The sequence below is a fragment of the Tenrec ecaudatus genome, chromosome 8 (assembly GCF_050624435.1).
Source record: "Tenrec ecaudatus isolate mTenEca1 chromosome 8, mTenEca1.hap1, whole genome shotgun sequence".
NCBI classification, from domain to species: domain Eukaryota; kingdom Metazoa; phylum Chordata; class Mammalia; order Afrosoricida; family Tenrecidae; genus Tenrec; species Tenrec ecaudatus.
The window spans coordinates 89,747,816-89,767,523 of record NC_134537.1 but is presented as its reverse complement, the minus strand read 5'-3'; the positions used below and the strand labels follow the sequence as shown (position 1 = coordinate 89,767,523).

Below are 19,708 nucleotides of genomic sequence, written 5' to 3'. Positions count from 1 at the left end.
GCATTAGACGAACACTTTTAGAATTTTGAATGAAGAAGAGACTTTGAAAACACCCTAACTTTTGCTGTCTTTTTTTAATCCACCCCACTACAAAGGAGGTTGTGTCTCTAAATGTTTCCTACGTGCCCTCAGCCCGGCTTCAGACAGCAAGGAGTGTGGGCGCCCTCACATCAGCACTTGCTCCACTTTCCCACGGTCCTTCTGAACGTCCCTGCCGCGTTTCCAAAAACCACGGGGTCATGCCGATGGCCTCCGTCTGAATTGAAAATAGTGCCCAAGGGACTTGGAAAAATAAGGGTTTCTTTCGAAGCTTCTGTCTCTGTTTTCTCCAAAGTTTGTGGTACGCCCTCGCCCCCCATCCAGGGGGGTGGCAAAAGCAGAGAGCTACATTTTTTCCTGGGTAATAGGCTAAAGTACACAAGATTTTTATTGCCAGGCGTGCTGAGTATATATATATATATATATATATATATATATATATATATATATATATATATATATATATATATATATATATATATATATATATATATATTTATATATTTATCCCTGAAAAGGGGGCAATTGGCCTAGTAAATTTGGGGACCTTTGTTCTACATCAACCACCTGAATGGTTCTCCACCTTTCAGCGCTCACTGGTGGAGTACTGTCAGTAACATACCTTAGACGCCCCAGATACTCAGGTAAATGTTGGAAACTCTTCCCCTGATTGGGTTGTCAAGTCACTACCAACTGCTCAGGGAGCCTTTGGCTCCCATTTGTGGTTTGAACTGATTGCAGGCACTGTATTGGTGAGTGTCTTTGTGGGCACCACGTGGAAGCATGGGGATGGCAATTCGTTGGACTTGCTTAGTGTCACTGGAGAGGTGGACTTCCAGCAGGAAAAACGGAAACCGTTCTCAAACAAAAAAAGAAGAAAAAAGCCTTAAATGTTCATGAGACGTTTAAGCATGTAGTCCATCTGTCTCTGTTTTCCAGCAGGTCCCAGTTTTATGCCAGAGATCCAAGCACTTTGAGAATTAGGATCTGGTGGCATGGCTTATTCATTTGGTAGAAAGATGGGAAGGATATTGAGGATAAAAGTAAGGCTCAATTAGGGGCTTGTAAGTGAAACCTGTAGGAAAAGGGGGGAAGTCTTGACTGCTCTCATCTCATCATCCTCAGAGGGGGGCTTAGCCATCTGGACAAGCTCTTACCCCTCCCCCTATGGCCCTCTACAAGAAATGAGAACTGCCTGGAAGCCTCACCTGCACATGAAAGGCAGTCCTTTATGACAGAACTCTGAGAGGAGCCACTTCTACCCTTCCCTTTTCCCTGGGGCTGCTGCTCTCCAGACACCGTCCGTCTGTAGGTAGAAGAGCCCAAATCAGCAGGGCACAGTGAAATCGTTATTTTAAACGGTAATAAACAAAAACGACCATTTTGGTACTAAGCAAGACAATTACTCAGGAATGTCTTCATCAAGCATTCTACAAGTGGTATGGCACAAAGCCCTGGCAAAGGTACACGCTCCACACCTGCCCTCTGAGGTGCTGAGAGAATAGCCAGAGTCGTGGGGAGGAGGAGGAAGCCACGAGCCGGAACATCAGCGTGAGTTTAAGAACTGAAACGGGAGCTGGGTTTCAAGAGTCTGTTGAAGTCTAGCGGCAAAGGGCTTTCTTGTGTTCTGTAGAAGCGAGCTGTGTCTCCACGGCTGAGAAAGTTGTGTGGTGAATGTGCCTGACTGGTGTACGTAAATTTCTTGGGGTTTCTCCGTGTACTTTCATATGCACTTGCACCTAGGACTCAAAACGGTGGAGAAGGTATGACATCACTATAACGGTGCTTTTTCCTCCCTTTCAACTTCTCTAGACGATTTCAACATTGTGCATGTTTTATTCTAAACAGTAGTGCCCAAGGAACCCAGATGCCTGCCTTGGCTTTGTCCTGGGTTTGCCTGCTCCTCCTGTCTGGGGCCATCTTTCCTAGCTAGCAGATTTTCCCCACTAAATTTTATTTATTGTGTTGTGTTGGTTGTTGAACTATAGACAGCAAAGCATATGCCCGTGTAAACAGTTTCTGCAGGTAGAGTTTAGTGGCATCAGTGACGATCTTGAATGCGAGCAAGCCTCCTTTGGTGAGTTCCTCCTCCCTGGTGAATATAAACCCGCTGCCCCAAGGTCCCCGGCTGATCCCATGAGTTTCTGTTTGCAAGTCCATCTGTAGATAGCTCTCCAAAGAGCATCTCAAGGCAGACATTGTTTCTAGTCAACTGCTGTTTACTTTGAGCTACTTCCAGGGGACATTTTCTGGCTTAGGGTTTAAATATTATCTGAGGACAATAATTTCAGGGTCATATCCACCCTCCGTGGCTCCAGGAAGTCTAGAGTCCATGAGATTTGGATTTCTGCTCTGTATTCCCCTACTCTGATCGTGGTTCTTCTTCTTCTTTTGAATCGTTATTAGGGGCTCATACAACTCATCACAATCCATACAGACATCAATTGTTTGAAGCACATTTGTATATTCATTGCCCTCATCATTCTGAAAACATTTGCTCTCCAATTAAGCCCCTGGCATCAGGTCCTCATTTCCCCCCCCCTCCCCACTCCCCTCTCCCTCATGAACCCTTGATAATTTATAAATGATTATTTTGTCATATCTTGCCCTGTCTGACGTCTCCCTTCACCCACTTTTCTGTTGTCCGTCCCCCAGGGAGTAGGTCACATGTAGATCCTTGTAATCGGTTCCCCCTTTCTAACCCACCCTCCTGGTATCGCCACTCACAGCACTGGTCCTGAAGGGATCATCCTCCCTGGATTCCCTGTGTGTCCAGTTCCTATCTGTACAAGTGTGCATCCTCTGGTTTAGCCAGACTTGCAAGGTAGAATTGGGATCATGATAGTTGGGGGTGAGGAAGCATTTGGGAACTAGACGAAAATTGTATTTTTCATCGTTGCTATATCGCACCCTGACTGACTCGTCTCCTCCCCGAGACCCTTCTGTAAGGGGATGTCCAGTGGCCTACAAATGGGCTTTGGGTCGCCTCTTCATTCACTATGGTAAGATTTTTTGTTCTGATGATTCCTGATACCTGATCCCTTCGACACCTCATGCTCACACAGGCGGGTGGGCTTTGTTGCTTCTGAGCTAGATGGTCGCTTATTTATCTGCAAGCCTTTAAGACCCCAGACGCTATCTCTTTTGATAGCTGATCATGGTTCTTCTATGGAATCTTTGATCCAGATGTTCAGTAATAATAGCTGAATAGCATCCAGTTTGGGTCTGAAGGCAGAGCTGGTGAGCAGCCACCCATTCCACATCCTCCCATGTCTGACTCTGCTCCTTCCTCTTGCTGCAGGTGACTGGAGACCAGTTGTTGTACCTGAGAGGGCTGTTTGTGTGCCTTTAAGACCTCAGACACTACTCAAGGAATGCAGAGCTAGAACAGAAGCACTAAGTACTGGGCTGCCCCATGAAACCATGGTCCTCAATCTCCGAACCAAGAATCCAGAGCCCAGAATTGAGGTCTTGATGCATGCTACAAGATGAATGGAGCTCGGAGAGATTATGCAGAGCCAAATAAGCCCATCACAAAGGGGCAAATATTGCATGACCTCATTTATATGGAAAGACAAGAAAAGCCAGCGTAGAGAGACTCCAGTCTCTCTGTGGTTACCAAAGGCACGAGAGGGGAGGAGGAGGGATAGCAGGGGAGGAAAATCACACTGATTAGGGGTAGGGCTGCCCAACCGACTATTGTAATTGCTGCCGGTAAGTTGTGCACCTGTCATGTTGAACTGGCAAAAGTGACCAATGTGTTACAATGAGAACAAAAGAAAGCTGCCGAGGCTGCGTGCACATATTTTAGCTACTCTCAGAAGCTCTTCTGGGTTTTAAAGGCCTTCTCTGCATGCCTGAAGATACTAAAATAGTGTCGTCTTGTTCTCCTGCACACTAAGATCCGGAGGGATCTCCCGTTTCTGCACCTACTCCCGTCTCGGGTCCCTAGACATTTAGAAGGGCTTTTCCTGCAAACATTTCTGAAAAAGCATTTGGAGCATGACATTTCACATAGACCAGGTTTCCCATTGTTGATTACAGCCACATCATATGAAATGTAAAATTTATCAGGGTACATTTTGTAACCAGTAATCATCTGACACAAGTTTAAAACATACGTTTATAGTTTTTGTGGTGTATGTGTTTAGAGTAAAGCAAAAGCAATAAGTCGTTGCGTGTGTGTGTGCACGTGTGTGTGTCTGTGTGTTTAAACCCAGCTTCAGCTTTCCATGAAACTGTCAGAGAACATGTTCATTACGGGTAGACATCACTGAGCCATTGTGCCTTTGTGATTAGATATTGATGAGCAAAGTGAAAATTATTATCACATGCTGACAGACTTGATGTAGGCTCTTTAGCAATGACTCAGAGAGTCAGAATTTCCAAATTATCCAGTATTTTCCATTGACTTGCATCTATCTTTCCATTGGCTTCTTTATTCTGATGTAACCAAACACAAAAAACCAAGCCCACTGTGATCCACTCACTTCCGACTCAAAGGGACCCCACAGGACAGGGCAGCTCTGCTCCACAGGGTTTCTGAGGCTGTACATTGTCACACAGATGGCCTCCGCGTGACTGGGGGTTCAAACTGCCAACCTTTTGGGTCGCAGCCCAGGACTTACCCCACTTAGCCCCAAGAGCTCCTTGTTGCCTCCATAATTAGCTGCAGTTCAGTGATGCCATCTCTCGTTCAGTAGCAAAGACTTCTGTCCTTGTGTTGGTGACAGGGCTGCTTTCCTGACACTGCTCAACATAGCAGAGGAAAACCATTGTTTTGTCAAGAAAGTTGTACTATTTCTTGTCATTGAGGAACAAAAGTGACCTTTCTTAAAATTGCATGACTCTGGGCCCTTGCAACCTTGGTTGGCACTGTCTCCATAGGTCCTCGTCCCTCTCGGTGGGTCTTAAGGCAAAGAAGTTTCAAGGGTAAAAAGCAATGCCTACACAGCATGATTCACCCACGCGTAGCTCCAGGTCATTGCCCAAGGGTCTCTCCATCCTCTCAGACTGCCTCCAGGTAGATCCGTTCCCTCTCTCTTCCCGTTTGAATTGCAGGTTTGACTGTACCGTGGCTGTACATATTAAACACGAGCCCTAGAGAGTTAAATTCATCTGACCTGTCTGGGTAGCCATTCAGTTCAAGTTACTTGGGAAGATCTTGCCCCAGATTTGCCGATTCATAGCTCTTCTTTGCACTAATGATCTGGACTTTCTCTCTGGCCTTGGTGTATTCACATGCAGTTCTCATCCCACCTCCGCTGGCTGGGACCCCACTCTAGAACCCTCGGTATTTCTTCCGGTGCGTGTAGTGACTGACGGTGGGACCCGCCTTTCTTGCCAGGCATCGTGCAGCTTTCTCCCGCCACCCGGCGACATCGATCTTGCAGGGACGGTGAACCCCAAGGGCAAACTGTTGGCGGGACACTCCACACTCCGAACATCATCTGTGGCCCTAAGCATAGGTTCCACCTTGTGGGTCGCTCAGTCCACGTCTTGCCTGGCATCTGCCCCGAGCGGACAGTAAAGGGCAACAGAGGCTGCTCCCACAGGAGGCAGAGGAGGGTTTGAGTGGCCGTGGAGCCTTGCCATCATTGCTGTCCCGACACACTCGGGGGGGTAAGTGTGTGTGAGGCACAAAGTTGTGTGATCGACAAACAGGGCTGGTACGCTTATCTTGCGAGCCGAGAACGGCGCTGACAATAGAGCTTTGTGCTGTTGACAGCGCGTGAAAGAGGAAAGCTACATTACACTGAGACTTGGGACCCGACCTGCATGTGTCTAGCCAACAGGAGTGAATGGGGTCAGTGTTCGCTGCCTTCACCTCTACAGCCACCAAGGTAAAGAGGATGCTGGAGAGTGGACACCCTCCCAGGAGGCCAGGCGCTCGTGCCTCAGCAGCCTTGGTAAGACTTGCTAAAGAACACCTTTGTGTGCGACCGGGTTCTGGCTAGCCTCCGCGTCCTCCCTCCCGGCCCTCCCAGCAAGCTTCAGGGGAAGAAACGAGGGCATGGGCGTGGAGCACCATCTGGCCAACTTGAAGGCCAGGCCATGCACACTGCCCACCTGGACCCTCAGCCCGCAGCCCTTCACTCTGGGGATGTAGCTGCCCCCCCCCCCATCATGCTGAGTTGTCAAAGGGCAGGAGGAATCCCCCCGCCCCCAGCGCTGCATTTGGAGCAACCAATCTGCAGAGAGTCTTTTGAGGATGCCACCAGGAGCACTAGTCCCTGCTTGGTGCTCCGTGACCAGTAGCTCCTTTTCCCAATAGAAATGTGCACAGACATTTCCCGAGGAAGAGTACTGGTTTTGCTCCCCAAAGGACGTGGTCAGACTTTTGGTAATTTTTTGTAAATGTCTCCAGGTGCTCAATTCCTTACTCGTGCTTAGGTGACTGCTTTTTCTGGCATTCCGTGTGTAAAAGGGCAGGGTGCTAATGTTGTTTATGGACGTCATTAGAATGTTCTCACTGTAACTTGGAAAAAAAGAGGAAGAAGAAAAATCTGTAGAATTAAATGATAATGTCACTGGCCCCCTCTGCCTTTATTTCTCTTACGTCCGAGTGGAAACACGTGTATTTGGCCCTCACCCACTTCACAATTCCAGAAATTAAGGGAAAGCCTGGTGTTTGGTGTCTGACCTGCCCTGATCTCGGATAATGTCAAAGAATGCCCCTCTCAAGGGAGGGAATTCCATTCCACTAAGAAGTACCTCTCTCCTCCTCGCCCCAGCCCTTTCCCTGGCACTGCCCTCTCCACTGTGCCCTGCCTGCCCCACCCTGCCTCTTAGAATCCACTCCCCTCAAAAATATATAAATAAATAAATAGAAGAATCCACTCCCCTGTCGGTGACCTCCTTCCTGGCATTTTGCCCACCACGACCTCATGTTCAAGTCCAAGTTCCTTCTGTGGCTCCTCCAGCAGGGGCCACTATTTGCATGAAATGAAGAAACACTTGGGGTGGCAGGGAACTTCACCTTACAAAAAATAGCCATAATTTATTCAAGTGACTTCACAGCTCTGCATTCAAACCCAGCACCACACCTGGATGAATGCCAGGTGGGGAGATGTGGAAGAAGCCTGTCACCGGGACAAGGAAGTGCCCAAGCAGCCTTGCGGGGGGGGGGGGGGGGATGCCTTTGGAAACAGAAGAGCCCGGGCTGTGCTGTGGGGACCCCAGGAAGTGGAGCACCATGGATGGGGAAATTGGCTGGGTCCTGGAGAGCAAGATGTGTCTGTGAGGGGCCTGTGCCAGTGGCACCGGGATGGGGAGGCAGTTTCTATCCAGGACTGCTGGGCCTAAGCAAGGCAGCTTGTACTTCGCCACAGGAAGGCCCAAGTGCAGTGGGTGGGCCAAAGAATGAGCCCAGCCTTCCCGCTTCAAATAAGCTGAGTATGCATTTGGGATTCCTTCTTTCCAAAATAACATCTGGACTGAGCAATGTCCTTCTACCTCACTCAAGCCTCCAGTCAAATGAGAATGTATTTCTGCATGAGAAGCAGCTTTCTCCTTATTCCCAGAGCTGTGGGAAATGGTTTAAAAGTCACTAGTGGCTCAAATGCAAATTGTCATTTCTCTCTCACCAGATCTAGCGCTAACCCTCACCCTCTTGGCCAGTAGATGTAATTGCATAGTCTCAATTCTTGCTGCTTACCACCACAACTTTCAAGGTCGTGGTCACAAGTGGGGTGGATAGACGCTAAGTCAGCTAGTTTGAACCCACCAGTAGCTCTGCAGGAGAAAGATGAGGCTCTCTACTCCCGTCAAGAATTACAGTCTTGGAAACCCACAGGGGCAGTTATACCCAGCCCTGTACAGTCGCTGGGAGTTGGAATCCACCACAGCTTTCAGATTTTGGAAAGAAGGTTTCATTGTGAAACAAGGGGTTGAGAACGTAAAGGTCAATGAATGGTCGTTTTTAATGTTGCTGCAGTGAATTCAAAGTGGTGAGGAGACAAGGCTAGCCTTTGTTTGGGGGCGAGAGCACTACGTCATGATCTCCACTGGCCAACACACTAGCCCTCTTACCTTCTCTCTCGGTACACCTGAGCCAGGGACAAAGGCTGGAGCAGAGCGTGTTTTCCAGCTGCTGGTTCTGTGCCCTTCTTTGTGGCCGAGTTGAGTTGGCTGCGTCCCCCCTCTGAGGTCATCGCGCACTGAGCCTGTCTTTATACAATCTGCTCTCTAAAGAGTTGACATCCATTGCTCTTTCATCTCTCCTGAGAACTACAGGCAGTTCACACCATTCAGTTCTCAAAGCCAACTCTCTACCCGCTGGGCTTGTGTGCTGGCCTGCAAGAGGAAGCGAGAGAACCAGCGTTGAAGGGATGCCAATGTCAAGGCTCCCTCAAGGACAGGCTAGGCAAATTGGGCAAAAGTCTGAGCGCTCACAGCTCGCAGGGTTGGGATTGGAGAGGGTCAGAGACCCCTGACTGACTAGCTGCTGGGCAAATGCTATGGGAAGCTGTGTACCAAGAAGGCCTTGACCCTCAGATGCTCTATTCCTGTGGGTTTCTGCTCACTTACCCTGGCCGGTCCAGCACCCACATACTTTCCCTGTAGTGTATCTTTCTTTTTGCGCTCAAGATTCCTCGTTTGGAGACCGGGGAGGTCCCCCGGAAGAACCTGGACGTGATGAAGGAGGCAATGGTTCAGGCGGAGGAGGCCGCTGAGGAGATGACTAGAAAGCTGGAGAAGCGGGAGAAGAAATGCTTGAAAAAGGAAAAGAAGGGATTGGCTGCACTTGCCCTTGCGTCTCAGGACAACAGCAGTGCTCCTGAGGAGTGTGCGGTCCCTGAGCAGGAGACCAACGGGGAAAGGCCCAAAAAGAAGAAAAAGCAGAGGGCCCAGGAGGCTCCACAGGAAAATGGATTTGAAGACCCAGCTCTCTCTGCTCTCCCCAAACCCAAGAAGAAGAGCTCGAAGGAGGAGCTGGTCAGCAGTGACCCAGAAGGGACACTTCTCCCCAAGAGGAAGAAACTGAAACCTCTCCCCAGAAAGGAGCCTGCATGTGACCCTCAGGAGGCAGCAAATGGCGGGAGCATCCCAAGGAAAAAGAAGAAGCTCCCCGCGAAGGGGGAGCCGCCAGCAGTGGACCCGAGGAGGCGGCTGCTAGCAGCAAGAGCAACAGCACTAAGAAAAAGAAAAAAATTTAAAAACCAGCCCAGGAAGATTAAAATGGACATTCCCTCTCAATAAACGACTCGACAACAGTTAAAAAAAAAAAAAAAGATTCCTCGTTTGTCAGTGGCCTTACCAAACAACATGGACCCCAGATATCCCACGCTTGGGAATGGCCTTTTCCTCCTCTGCCCGTGTCAGTTCCCATGAGTGGCCGACACGGACAAGGCCATCAATAGAACTTGGCTGGTGTTAACAGGTGCTGGAATCAGGAGGGAAGCAGGGGATAAAACAGGCCACCTTTGTGCTGGTGCGTCTGATGTGATTGGATTTTAGTCTGTCGTCATTGTGGTTTATCTCTCCAGAGAAGACTGAACTCATCCAACGAGATAGGCTTCCCCCCCCAAAAAGGAAAAACACTCTTTTCTGAGAGCACAGAATGAAAAGCCACCTCAAAGACTACTGTGGGCAACGAGTTATTGCCACAAAATCATAGAAACGCAGAAAATGTCACTGTATAAAGCTATTGTTTCTCCACATACCCTCTCTGCATTTCTGATAGCAGTATTGCTCTCTCTCTCTCTCTCTCATCCTTCCCTGCAGAATTCTGTACTGTCATATTTACAGCATCTCCAAACAGCAGCTCAGGTCACTTCATGGGACTCAACTCCTGTCTTTTCCAGTGTTCGTTTAAAAGATGTCTGAAGGGGAAGGGCGGGCTAAGGTTTTCCAACAAAATTCTCATAAGACAGCCTTTGATACCCTTGGAGAATGAGCAGGTGCATTCTTAGGTTGGAAGACAATTCCTCAGCCTTTGACTCCCCAGTGCAGTTGTCACCTGTCTTTATATGGCTTCCTAATAACATCCCACGATCATCCTGTCTTGAGAGACTGCGTCCAGACGGCCACTCTGACATCCCACAAGACACTTGGCGTGACCTGAGCTGGTCTTTCTAACCCAGCAGATCCCCTTGGAAGTCACTTCAAGTTTTCTTTTTATTTATTTTACTTTTAATTTTCACCAACACGCAATTCGCCTCTCACGCATTTGGATCGTTTTCACCACAAAATGTGCCACCGTCACCACACCCGTTCAGGACATTTCTTCCTTGTACTTCCTGACTGCCACTTGAGGTTTTGATGGGACCATTTCATTTTTGCTTTTAAGGTACCCTCACAAGACTAAGACAAATGGGTTCCTGGGGATGCTTGCCTGCAGCCATCCAGTGACCACAGAGACATGCTTCAACCCATTTTGATTGAAATGAATCCATGCCGATAGACACTGGAGCCCAGTAGCAATACTTTTTTACTGTCCCTCATCTACAGATATCCGTCCCCAGGGAGGAGGGGGAGAGGCAGAGCAGGTGCCCTTCTAACTTGGGGACTGAGGTTGAGCCTGGGGGGAGGGGGGCTGGTGCCTGCATGGGGGTGGGAATGGGCAGGCCATGAGCACCACACAGCTCTGGATAAAAATAAAGACAAGAAATGAGAGTGCGCCCAAGTTAACATCTTCCAGGCTTCCTTCTTGAGAGAGACATTTGAGTTCTCGGGCTCTCTCGGGGTCGCTCACCTAGCCTTGTTAAAATGCTCCTCCTGCGCTGTTTCCATTCCGCCTGGTGACAGGAGGCTGGTTTTCAGAATGACCTGCATTCCTGTGTGCATAGCCACCCCCTTCCTCCCCCTCCATGAGAAGAGTCACAATGACTGGTCCGTTGGTCGGCTCCTAGTTAACTAATCCCGGAGGAGCTGTGGGAATGGATGGACCGACTCCTGTGGACATGGGTCTGCAGGGATGGGGGTGGGGAATGAGGAGGGTGGTAATCGGAAGAACAAAAGGTAGCAGTCTAATCTGAAGTTGGGAGGCGGGAATCCCAGTGCCGGGGATCAGATTGCTAGGGAAACAGAGCAGTTATGTAAGGATGTTGATCCGGCTCAGGTGGCCCAGAGAAGGCAGGGGCAGCCCCCTGACAAAAGTCAGCGTCACAAGATGGAGAAGAGGCAGGGAAGGGAGGTCCCTGTTCAAAGATAGGGACCCATGCCAGGGAGATAGCTTCAAGATGCTATGGGCTACAGTTAATGTTATCTGGGACAGCCTTCCTATCCTCAGCTGTCCCTCAAAAGATGCCAGCCTCCAGCTAGGCCAGCAGCCAGGAGGGCTAAAGCCCGAGGGTGGGGCTGAGAGAGCAGTCGGACATCGGACACCCTGTGCTTGACCAGCTCTCCTGACCTTGCCCCTTTCCCTCTGTCCTCTCACAGTTTTCAAAGAAGAAGAATTTGCTCCTCAAATGTGGGCAGAAAAGGAGGTCTTGGTGGAGGTTCCTGGGGTCTGTCTCGCCTTCTGCTCCCACCCCTCTTCTGTGAGGTCAGATGGGCCCCACGGAACCCAGGGGAGGGACCCCATCATAGACCTTCCTTTGTCCCTGTAGAGGGCTGAAGACTCTCTGGAGAGTGTCGACTGGGGCCACGGCAAAGCAGGTTCTGACCAGAGAGAGAGAGAGTGCTAAGCTCCCCGGGCAGGAGCCAGACAAGACAGGCAGAAGTCAAAGCAGCTCAGGGAAAAGGCTCAGATTCTCCACCTCCTCTTGCAAAGCTGTTCCCATAGTGATGACACTGGTAGCCGGGCCCCCACTCCTTGTAGATGGCTGCCACCTCCCTTTGTGACAAACAGGAAGTTGGGACCTTTGTCAGCTCAGCTGCAACCTGGACATTAAATATTTATCTTGGAGCCCAGGTCAGAGCCCTGGAGAATACAGACAGCCTGCTCCTGGGGAGAAAGGGAATGGCCAGGGCCCCTGGAGGCGGAAGACCGTCGGCTTCGCCATCTTTGGAGAGCAAGGAAGAAAATGAGAGTGAGGTAGTCCATCCAACTTGTCCCAAGGATGCTGACAGGTGGGGGAACTGGTGGCTAGGGAGGTGGGGACACACTCTGTCCCCAAGGGAGGGGAAAGGTAGTAGCCAGGGGTAGCAAGCATCCAAGTTTCAGGGAAGGGAAAGGGCAGGGCCCCAGTCCTCAAACTCCTCTGGGGAGCTTGGGGCCTTGGATGAGCTTCCCTCCGCTTTATACCCAATGGGCCCCCTTCTAGGAGTCCTGGTGGTGTGGTGGTTATGCTTTGGGGTTCGATCTGCAAGGTTCAAAACCACCAGCCACTCTGTGAGAGAAATGCAAGCTTTCTATTCCCATGAAGAGTTACAGACTGGGAAACTCAGGGGGCAGTTCTAGGCTGTCCCATAGGGTCGCTATGAGTCCCCGTGGGCTCGATGGCCCTGAGTGGTTTGGTGAACCCACCTGCCTCATGGCGGCACTGCAGATAGAGCTGCTTTAGCGCCGTACTCTAACCACCAACTCCCACGGTCCCTGTGTCCACTCCAAGCAGGGACCGCCCTGTTAACTGAGAGAGGAGATGCGCCGACAGGTCTGGGGGGCTGGGGGTAGAGGGCGTCTGCAAACAGTGTTCACCTGTTTTCAAAATGTATCCTGTTCAGTCTCCCAATGGGTCTGACGTTACTCCATTACTATTGGCTGGTTGGTTTGGGACCCGGGTCCCAGAGCCCAGCTGCAAACGGCAAACACTCCAGAGTTGGTTTCCATCACCAAGAACATTCAGTAAGCACGTCCTCACGTTCGCTAACAAGACTCTGAGCAAACTGGGGGCTGCGGGGTGCGGAACAGCCAGAAAGGTCAGAGAGCGAATGGGCGGGGCTTTTAGGGCTGGTGCCAGCGCCTGCGGGAACAGCGGAAAAGCAGCAAAGTCAAAATAAATTCGGTGTGTACGGGACCGCCCAGACCCTCCTGACCCCATCCCGGGGCACGGGGCACCACCCAATGGGCCGACTTCCCCCCGGGCTGTCGTCGTCGTGTGTGTGTGTGTGTGTGTGTGTGTGTGTGTGTGTGTGTGTGTGTGTTTCCCCAACACCCATTTCCCCAAGCGCGAAAGCTCCTGCCCGAGGCCTTAACTCGTAGCGCTCCGCGGTTTCCCTCTTATCTCGGGCCCGCGGCGATCGGCGTCCGTATCAGTGGCTGGCTCCGCTCGGGCTCCGGGGCCACGGCCAGTCCTCGTTAATCATTCCTGCCCCGGCCCGGCTCTGCCGCGCAGCCGCTCCCTTCCCACCCGCTGGAAATGTCGCTGGAAACTCTGAGTGGCCGCCCCTGGCTCCCCGCCCCGGGCCGCCGCCAGCCTTGCGGGTGGGGGCCAGGCACGGCAGCTGGGAAACCAGAGCCGGCTCCCCGGGGACCCTCCCGGCGCCACCTCCCGACCAGGCCAGCCCCCTGGGCCCGGGGCCACCAGCGTCCCCACGGGGCGCCCGGCCAGCCCGAGCCCGGCCGGCTAGGCACTCGCAGGCCCTGGAGGGCCGGCCCCCGAGCCCCCACCCCGAGAGGGAGCAGAGGCGGGGGAGGAGGGGTGTCACCCCTGCGCAAACAGTCCAGATTGGAAACACAAACGCGGCCGCCCAACTTCGGCCAACCAACGCTCACTTCCCGCGGCCTCCGGGGGCGCGCGCTCATTGCCTCTGCCTCCCTCTTCCTCCTCGGGCGCCCAGCCTCTCGGATCCCACTTCTGACCGGGTCACGAGGGGAGAGAGTACATCGCGGACCTCTCCCGGGCCCCTCCCTAAGGACCCGCTGAGGCCACGCCAGTCGGGAGCCACGCAGAGATGCTGCTGCGCTCCCCGGCGGCCCTCGTCCCCACCACCTGCTCGCCGGGGAAGGTAGGTGCCTCGGGAGAAGGGGCGGGCGAGGGGGCGGAGGCCGGAGTCGGGGAGGGACCAGGGAACGAGTCCTACCCCTGCCAAACTCTGGGGGAAGACCAGGAGTCCCTCCCCTTGGGGTCCGCTGAGGCTAGGTGTCCCAAACTTTGGGAAACTGAGATGGGAAGAGGTGAGAAGCCCCTCCCTCCACTCCAGAAAAGGTGAAATTGTAGACTCCCAGGTAGCTGGGAAACACCTGGGAAAGTGCGTAGGGCCATGACCCCGTCGTCAGAGGTGGGAAAGAATTGCCCCCACTGAAGTCCAACCACGGCGGCGTCTCTTCCAGCCCTCCCCAGCTGGTTGCCTGGACTTGGGTGGGCAGTTTGGGCAAATTCTAGGAGGACCTCTGGGATTCCCAGGCAGTTTGTCCTCTGCCAGCGCAGGGCCAGTCTCACTGGGTGCCTGGTCCTGCCTAGGAGATCCAAAACATGAGGGTCCCTCAGCTCCATTCTGCCTCTTAGCGCAGGGTCTAGCTGCCCGCTAGGTTCCCTAGATCAGAGCAGCCCCGGCGGTGCATCAGTTAACGTACTTAGCTGCTGTCCAAAGTGCAAGCACACCTGTGGCTTCATGGCCCCAAGAGTTGGTCTGTTCCACAAAGATTTCCTAGAAACCAAACCAAGCCTACTGCCATCCCCGCAACTCCAATGCACGGCCACTCTGGTGGAGCCTGCAGCCCCGAATAACAGCTGGGCCAAGTGGCCGTGCTCCCCGGGGGTTCCTGTGCTGCAGGTCTTTATGGAAGCAAGCAGCCAAATCCTCCTCCCACAGAGGGAAGACTGGCTTCCCAGCCACTGAGCTACCTTCCTGGGCTCTTTCTCTATCAGAAGTCCTCCCTCATATTGCCCTGATAGGTCTGCAAGGCGAAAAACACAGATATCCCCATCTGTCTGAGGTTGGACGCAGCAGTGTTTCTGGGAGGTTGGGGAGGTTGGGTGGTGGGCGGTGGGGAGACAGATTGGGACACCAAGGTTGGCAATCCCTGAAAACTCAGCTGAGGTGTTTGGGGGCACCTCCACCCCACTCCAGAGCACTTCTTGCTGAGCCCTGAGGGTGGTCAGGTGGGGGAAGGAAGTCCTGGTCGGTCAGCTGATGGTTGGAGACTGCTGGTGCTGACCAAGCTACTCAACCTCAAGAAGTCAGCTGGGCACCCAGACTTCCTGCTTGGCTCCAGCCTGGGCCTCCCCATCTCTGGTTGTCCCTGCCTTAGTTTCCCCCACGAGGGAGGAAGGGCGCAGAAGCAGAGGTGAGGGGTGGGTGGGGCATATCTGCATGTTTTGCGTGGGGTAAGAGTCCTCATTGGAACCAGCTGATGCGCTGCCCCACCTCCAGCCAGGGTGGCCAGGGAGACTGTCCTGGCGAGCCAACTGCTGCTAGATTGTCACCCCCCACCCCCAAAGGCAGACCAGAGACAGGGAGCTGGCCCAGCTCTTCTGTAACCGTGCCAACACTCCCAGGCCTGAGAGTCCAAACCCGTATGCACCTCCCTCTATCCCACTGAGTCACCATGACTCATGTGCTGCTCATGTGACCACCGACAGCGCGCACACACACACACACACACACACACACACACACACACACACGGTTTTTTTACCCCTGCCTGAATCTGAATGCACACCCCATGCCGTTCGCATGACCTCTGCCTGAAGCAGCAAGCACACGCCGGCCAGTGCAACACTGAGCAGAAAGCCAGAGTTAGTCCAGTCCCAGAAGTTTGGCTCAGTTTCTGGTCCCATCCAACTGCAGAGGGAAGGTGGGAGGGGTGGAACACCCTCCCCCTCACTGCTGGAGTCCCTGGCCAGGAGCATCTTTTCTGTCCTCTTGAGTCCCCTAGCCCATCTCCAGGACACCTTCCCCTGACCTAAGTAACCTCTGCCTGTGGGCCAGGGCTGGTCCAGTTATCCATCCTTGAAGATATAAGAGGGTGGGAGGGTAGGCCCACTAGCAAGAGCACCCCAGCACACCCTCCATCCTTGAGCAGTCTGACTGGCCTCTCACCCACTCTCTTCATGCTCTGCACCAGAAGCCCACTCTGAAGGAAGAAGGAGGGAGCAGATATTCCCTCTGCACTCAGAGGGGTGGTTCCCACTGTTGCCAGGGACTGATCCCCACTTTCTCCCTCCCTCCCTTCCGGAAGCTTGATCCTGTCCTGGTGTAGGGCACCACAGCTGCTTCCCAGTGGGCAGCAGGCGTTGGCCTTGCTGTGGGCCAGGCCTCTCCCCTGGCCTGAGTCTCTCGTGCCTGCTGGCAAGCTGATGGTCACTTGAGGTGGGGCGGGGGGTTGAGGGGGTTGTTAGTCAGAGGGAACTGAAACAAAGTCTCGTGGGCCCACTGACTCTGCCAGCTGCTCCAGGTCCCCTCTGCCTTCCTCAAGGGGAGCTGGCCACTAGAGCTGTGCCGGCCACCCTGCCACCCCGCCCCCCACCTCCAGGGGCTGCCCAGTGGGCTAAGGCTGCAGCTTTGTCCCCCCAGGCCTGCTCCTGGCCAGCCTTCCCCTCCTCCACTCCCCCACCCCCCAGCTCCTGCCTGGGGCCTAACAAGCAATCCATTGTGCCTATGGGAGCCTGCACTGGCAGTCTGCAGGCGTGGGCACACGGTGGCCTGCTTCCTGGGTCTTGTGAGCTCCCACCGAGTTGGCTCCAGCCCCCTCCCAGGCCAACCCCTCCCCCGCATGCATCTCTAGGTTGAGTGAAGAGGGCTGAGCAGGGACCTGCAGGACTTCCCCCCCTTCAGCCTTCCCTTCCTGCAGAGGACCTGTGGAGCAGCTGTCAGCCCAGAAGGACTCCAACCTTGACCCCGGCATGCAGGGGGCCCCCTGCAGTCTCCCTGCTGGGCTCAGCCTGGATGACTTCATCCCCAGCCACCTCCGGGTCCAGGCAGGGTCATCCTCCTCCCGTGGGACAAGGGTGAGTGAGACCTCTGAGGGACAGGGGTCTTGGAGGCACAACTTTGGGGGAGGGGTCACCAACATCACAGGCAAGTGGGCAGAAAGATGACAGGAGTGGGCTAGGGGAAGGGGCAGCCGGGAGATGGACCATGGCCAGCCAAAGGGTCAAGGGCCTGGAGTGCTGACCTGGGTGTGAGCCATCCCTCCCAGGCTCCCCCCACCCCCCCACCCCCGGATCCTCTGGGCCCTGAGCAGCCGCTCCTGGCCCCTCCCCACAGGTGCCTGTCATCCGGAACGGTGGCTCCAACACCCTTAATTTCCAGTTCCATGATCCTGCACCCCGGACCGTGTGCAATGGGTACTTCCCACAGAGGAGAGAGGGGCGAGAGGCTTCCCGACGCGCAGGCTCGTCAGGTCAGCACGAGCCAGCCCCACGTTGGGGGTGGGGGGCGCAAGCTCAGAGCCATCCCACCTACCAACAAGGGCCACCACCCTGGGCTGCTTTGGTCTGGGGTGGGGTAGGGGTGTCTCAAGACCCCAGGAGTTCAGAGCATAGCTGCGCCTCCCTGTGTGAGTACGCTGTGTCTTATATTGAGAGTGAAATCAGCTGGGAGAGAGTGGCTGACTCATCTCTTCCCTTCTACTCTGCGCCCCTGCCCTCCCCCCCCCCCCCCCCGCTGACACCCTCCCCACCAACGCCCCCACTGCCAGGGAAGGGAAGTGTGCTGGGGCCACAGTCACAGGGATGGAAGGCTGGTTCCAGAAGCACGCGGCACCCCCTACAGGCAGGCATCTGAGCTGTTATCAGAAGGAAGCCAAGGGCCTGGGCAGCTCCTGGGCTCTCCTTGGGGCAGCCCCTCGGTGCCCTTGTCCTCTCCTTTCCTGAGAGGGTGGTCTTTGAGGCAGCCCGTGGGTGAAGTGCTTTATTCAGTCAACAACTAATTACTGAGCACTCACTGCGTGCTATAATCACACGCTGTCAGGACGCTTTACAAACTGTACCCGCCCAGCCCAGACCCACCGACACTGAATGCATTCTGACTCACAGCCACCCCTCCGACAGACAGAGGAGCTGCCCCGTGTGGCCTTCCAGGCTGCTAATCTTTATGGGAAGCAGCCAGCCTCCTCTTTCTCCTGAGGGGCGCCTGGTGGCTTCGAACCTCCCCAGCAGACCCAGGGCTCCTTGCAAACAAACCCTCTCTCTCAAGGTCCTGGCACAGTAAGGTACAACTCTTGCCATCTTCCCCATGAGGAAGAAACGGATTCTCAGAGATGTTCAGCTGGGATTCAAGACCTAGTCTGTCTGGTGTGATAGTGTGACACTGGCTTCTTGGAGGGGATTAGGTTGGGGGGAGGTTGAGGACACTGTAGCCATGTCTGCTAATGACTGTCCCTTACTGAGAAGCTCCCATCTCGCCTGTGTAGCAGGTGCTGTGCTGGCCTGGTCTGAAAGTTCACTGCATGTCTGTAACGGTTACCCTCGAGTTCCAGAAGTGAACCCCGAGGCACCGGGAGCTTGACTGAGGGGCCCAGGGTCAGGCAGCCAGTAAGGGGCCAAGCCCAGCTCTGCAGGCAGGCCTGTCCCCACCAGGTCCCACGCCCTTTCTGCCTCCCCAGCTGTGAAGTCCCCAATATGTTCTACACATCAAGGCTTCCAGCCCTCATTCTACAAACTCATAGGACAGTTCCAGAACTGTGGGGGCAGGGCTGAAGCAGGCACTGAGTCCTCAAACCAACATTGAATTTCATGCCCTTTCACGGAAAAGTACGCAAAGGAGAGCATGTGTCCTGGGTGGGGCTGGGGAAGACATGCTGTATGCGTCAGAGGCTCCAGCAAACAGGATGCTGAAACTCGGGAGCGCACAGGGTCTGTGTTGTGAGAGCTAGGGGACACATGTGTTCAGGTGGAGGCCCAGTCTTTTGTTAATGCTCTCCTGCCCACAACCCCACAGATGCAGCCTGGTATCAGACCTGGCCAGGCCCTGGGAGCCGGCCCTCGGGGACCCCGAAGACCCCTGCCCCACAGCCTGCACAAGACTGGTCAGCCACCTGGACCAAGGACAGCAGGCATCGGGACAAGCGCTGGGTCAAGTACGAGGGAATCGGGCCCGTGGATGAGAGCGGCATGCCCATCGCCCCCCGATCTGTGAGTCCCGGGGCGGGGGGGTCACACACACTGACAGAGAAGGAATAGGGGTGGTGGGGAGGAGCGCAGGCAACACAGGGTGCAGCCAGACCATTCCAGCTGCCTCGGGGGCTCAGCCACAGATAGATTCTGGCAGTCATGGACCCCAGCAGATTTTGGGGTACCCTTGAGTATCTTAGTTGTGCAGTGGTTTGTTGTCTATACTTCTCTGGGGGCTGAGCCTGGCAGGGCCCCCTGCTGAGCTGGGGGTCCTGGGGCCTGGCAATGCCAGTGAACTGAGCATGTGTGAATGACCAGCTGTGGGAGTGGGAGAGATCCTAGCTGGCATGGAGGGCTTGAGGCTCGGGGCTGGGGGTCCCCTCCACACCCACTGCAGGTCCTAAGCCATCCGAAGGCTGCTAGGCCTCCACCTTCTCATCTGGAAATGGAAATCAGTACCGTATCTTTCCTGCCTTCCAAGTCGTTTTGAGACTCCGAAAGGCAGGGCGGGTGAAATATCACCCCTCTCTCAATATGACTACATTTGTTTTTAATTGCATAGAAACGTTCCTGGTGGAAATGTCGCTTTTGTTACTAGCTGCTGTAAGTTAGCCCCGACTCCCAAGGACTGCACGTGCACTAGGATCAGACCTGCTGTGATCCGTGAGGTTGCCGGGGGTGATTTTTGGCCATCTATCCCCAGGCTTTTCATCCAAGTCTGTGTTTGTCTGGAAACACCCCAAACTTGACAACATCAGAGCAAAATATAGCCTCCGCTGAGGGGC

The 19,708-nt window shown here is 53.9% G+C and overlaps 1 protein-coding gene across 5 annotated transcripts in view; it reads left to right on the top strand.

Moving 5' to 3' along the window:
- The first annotated feature begins 13,435 nt into the window (after positions 1 to 13,435).
- Positions 13,436 to 19,708, top strand: part of SORBS3 (sorbin and SH3 domain containing 3) — a 29,369-nt gene continuing 23,096 nt past the window's right edge. The window contains exons 1-4 of one of the 5 annotated variants that reach the window (XM_075556538.1): positions 13,436 to 13,872; positions 16,645 to 16,817; positions 17,077 to 17,212; positions 18,751 to 18,944. In XM_075556538.1, the coding sequence (XP_075412653.1) occupies positions 16,713 to 16,817; positions 17,077 to 17,212; positions 18,751 to 18,944 (435 nt within the window). In that variant the 5' untranslated portion in view covers positions 13,436 to 13,872; positions 16,645 to 16,712. Of the gene's footprint in view, positions 13,873 to 16,594; positions 16,818 to 17,076; positions 17,213 to 18,750; positions 18,945 to 19,708 lie in introns of all 5 variants that reach the window. The other 4 variants (XM_075556537.1, XM_075556535.1, XM_075556534.1 and 1 more) reach the window with 4 other exon arrangements.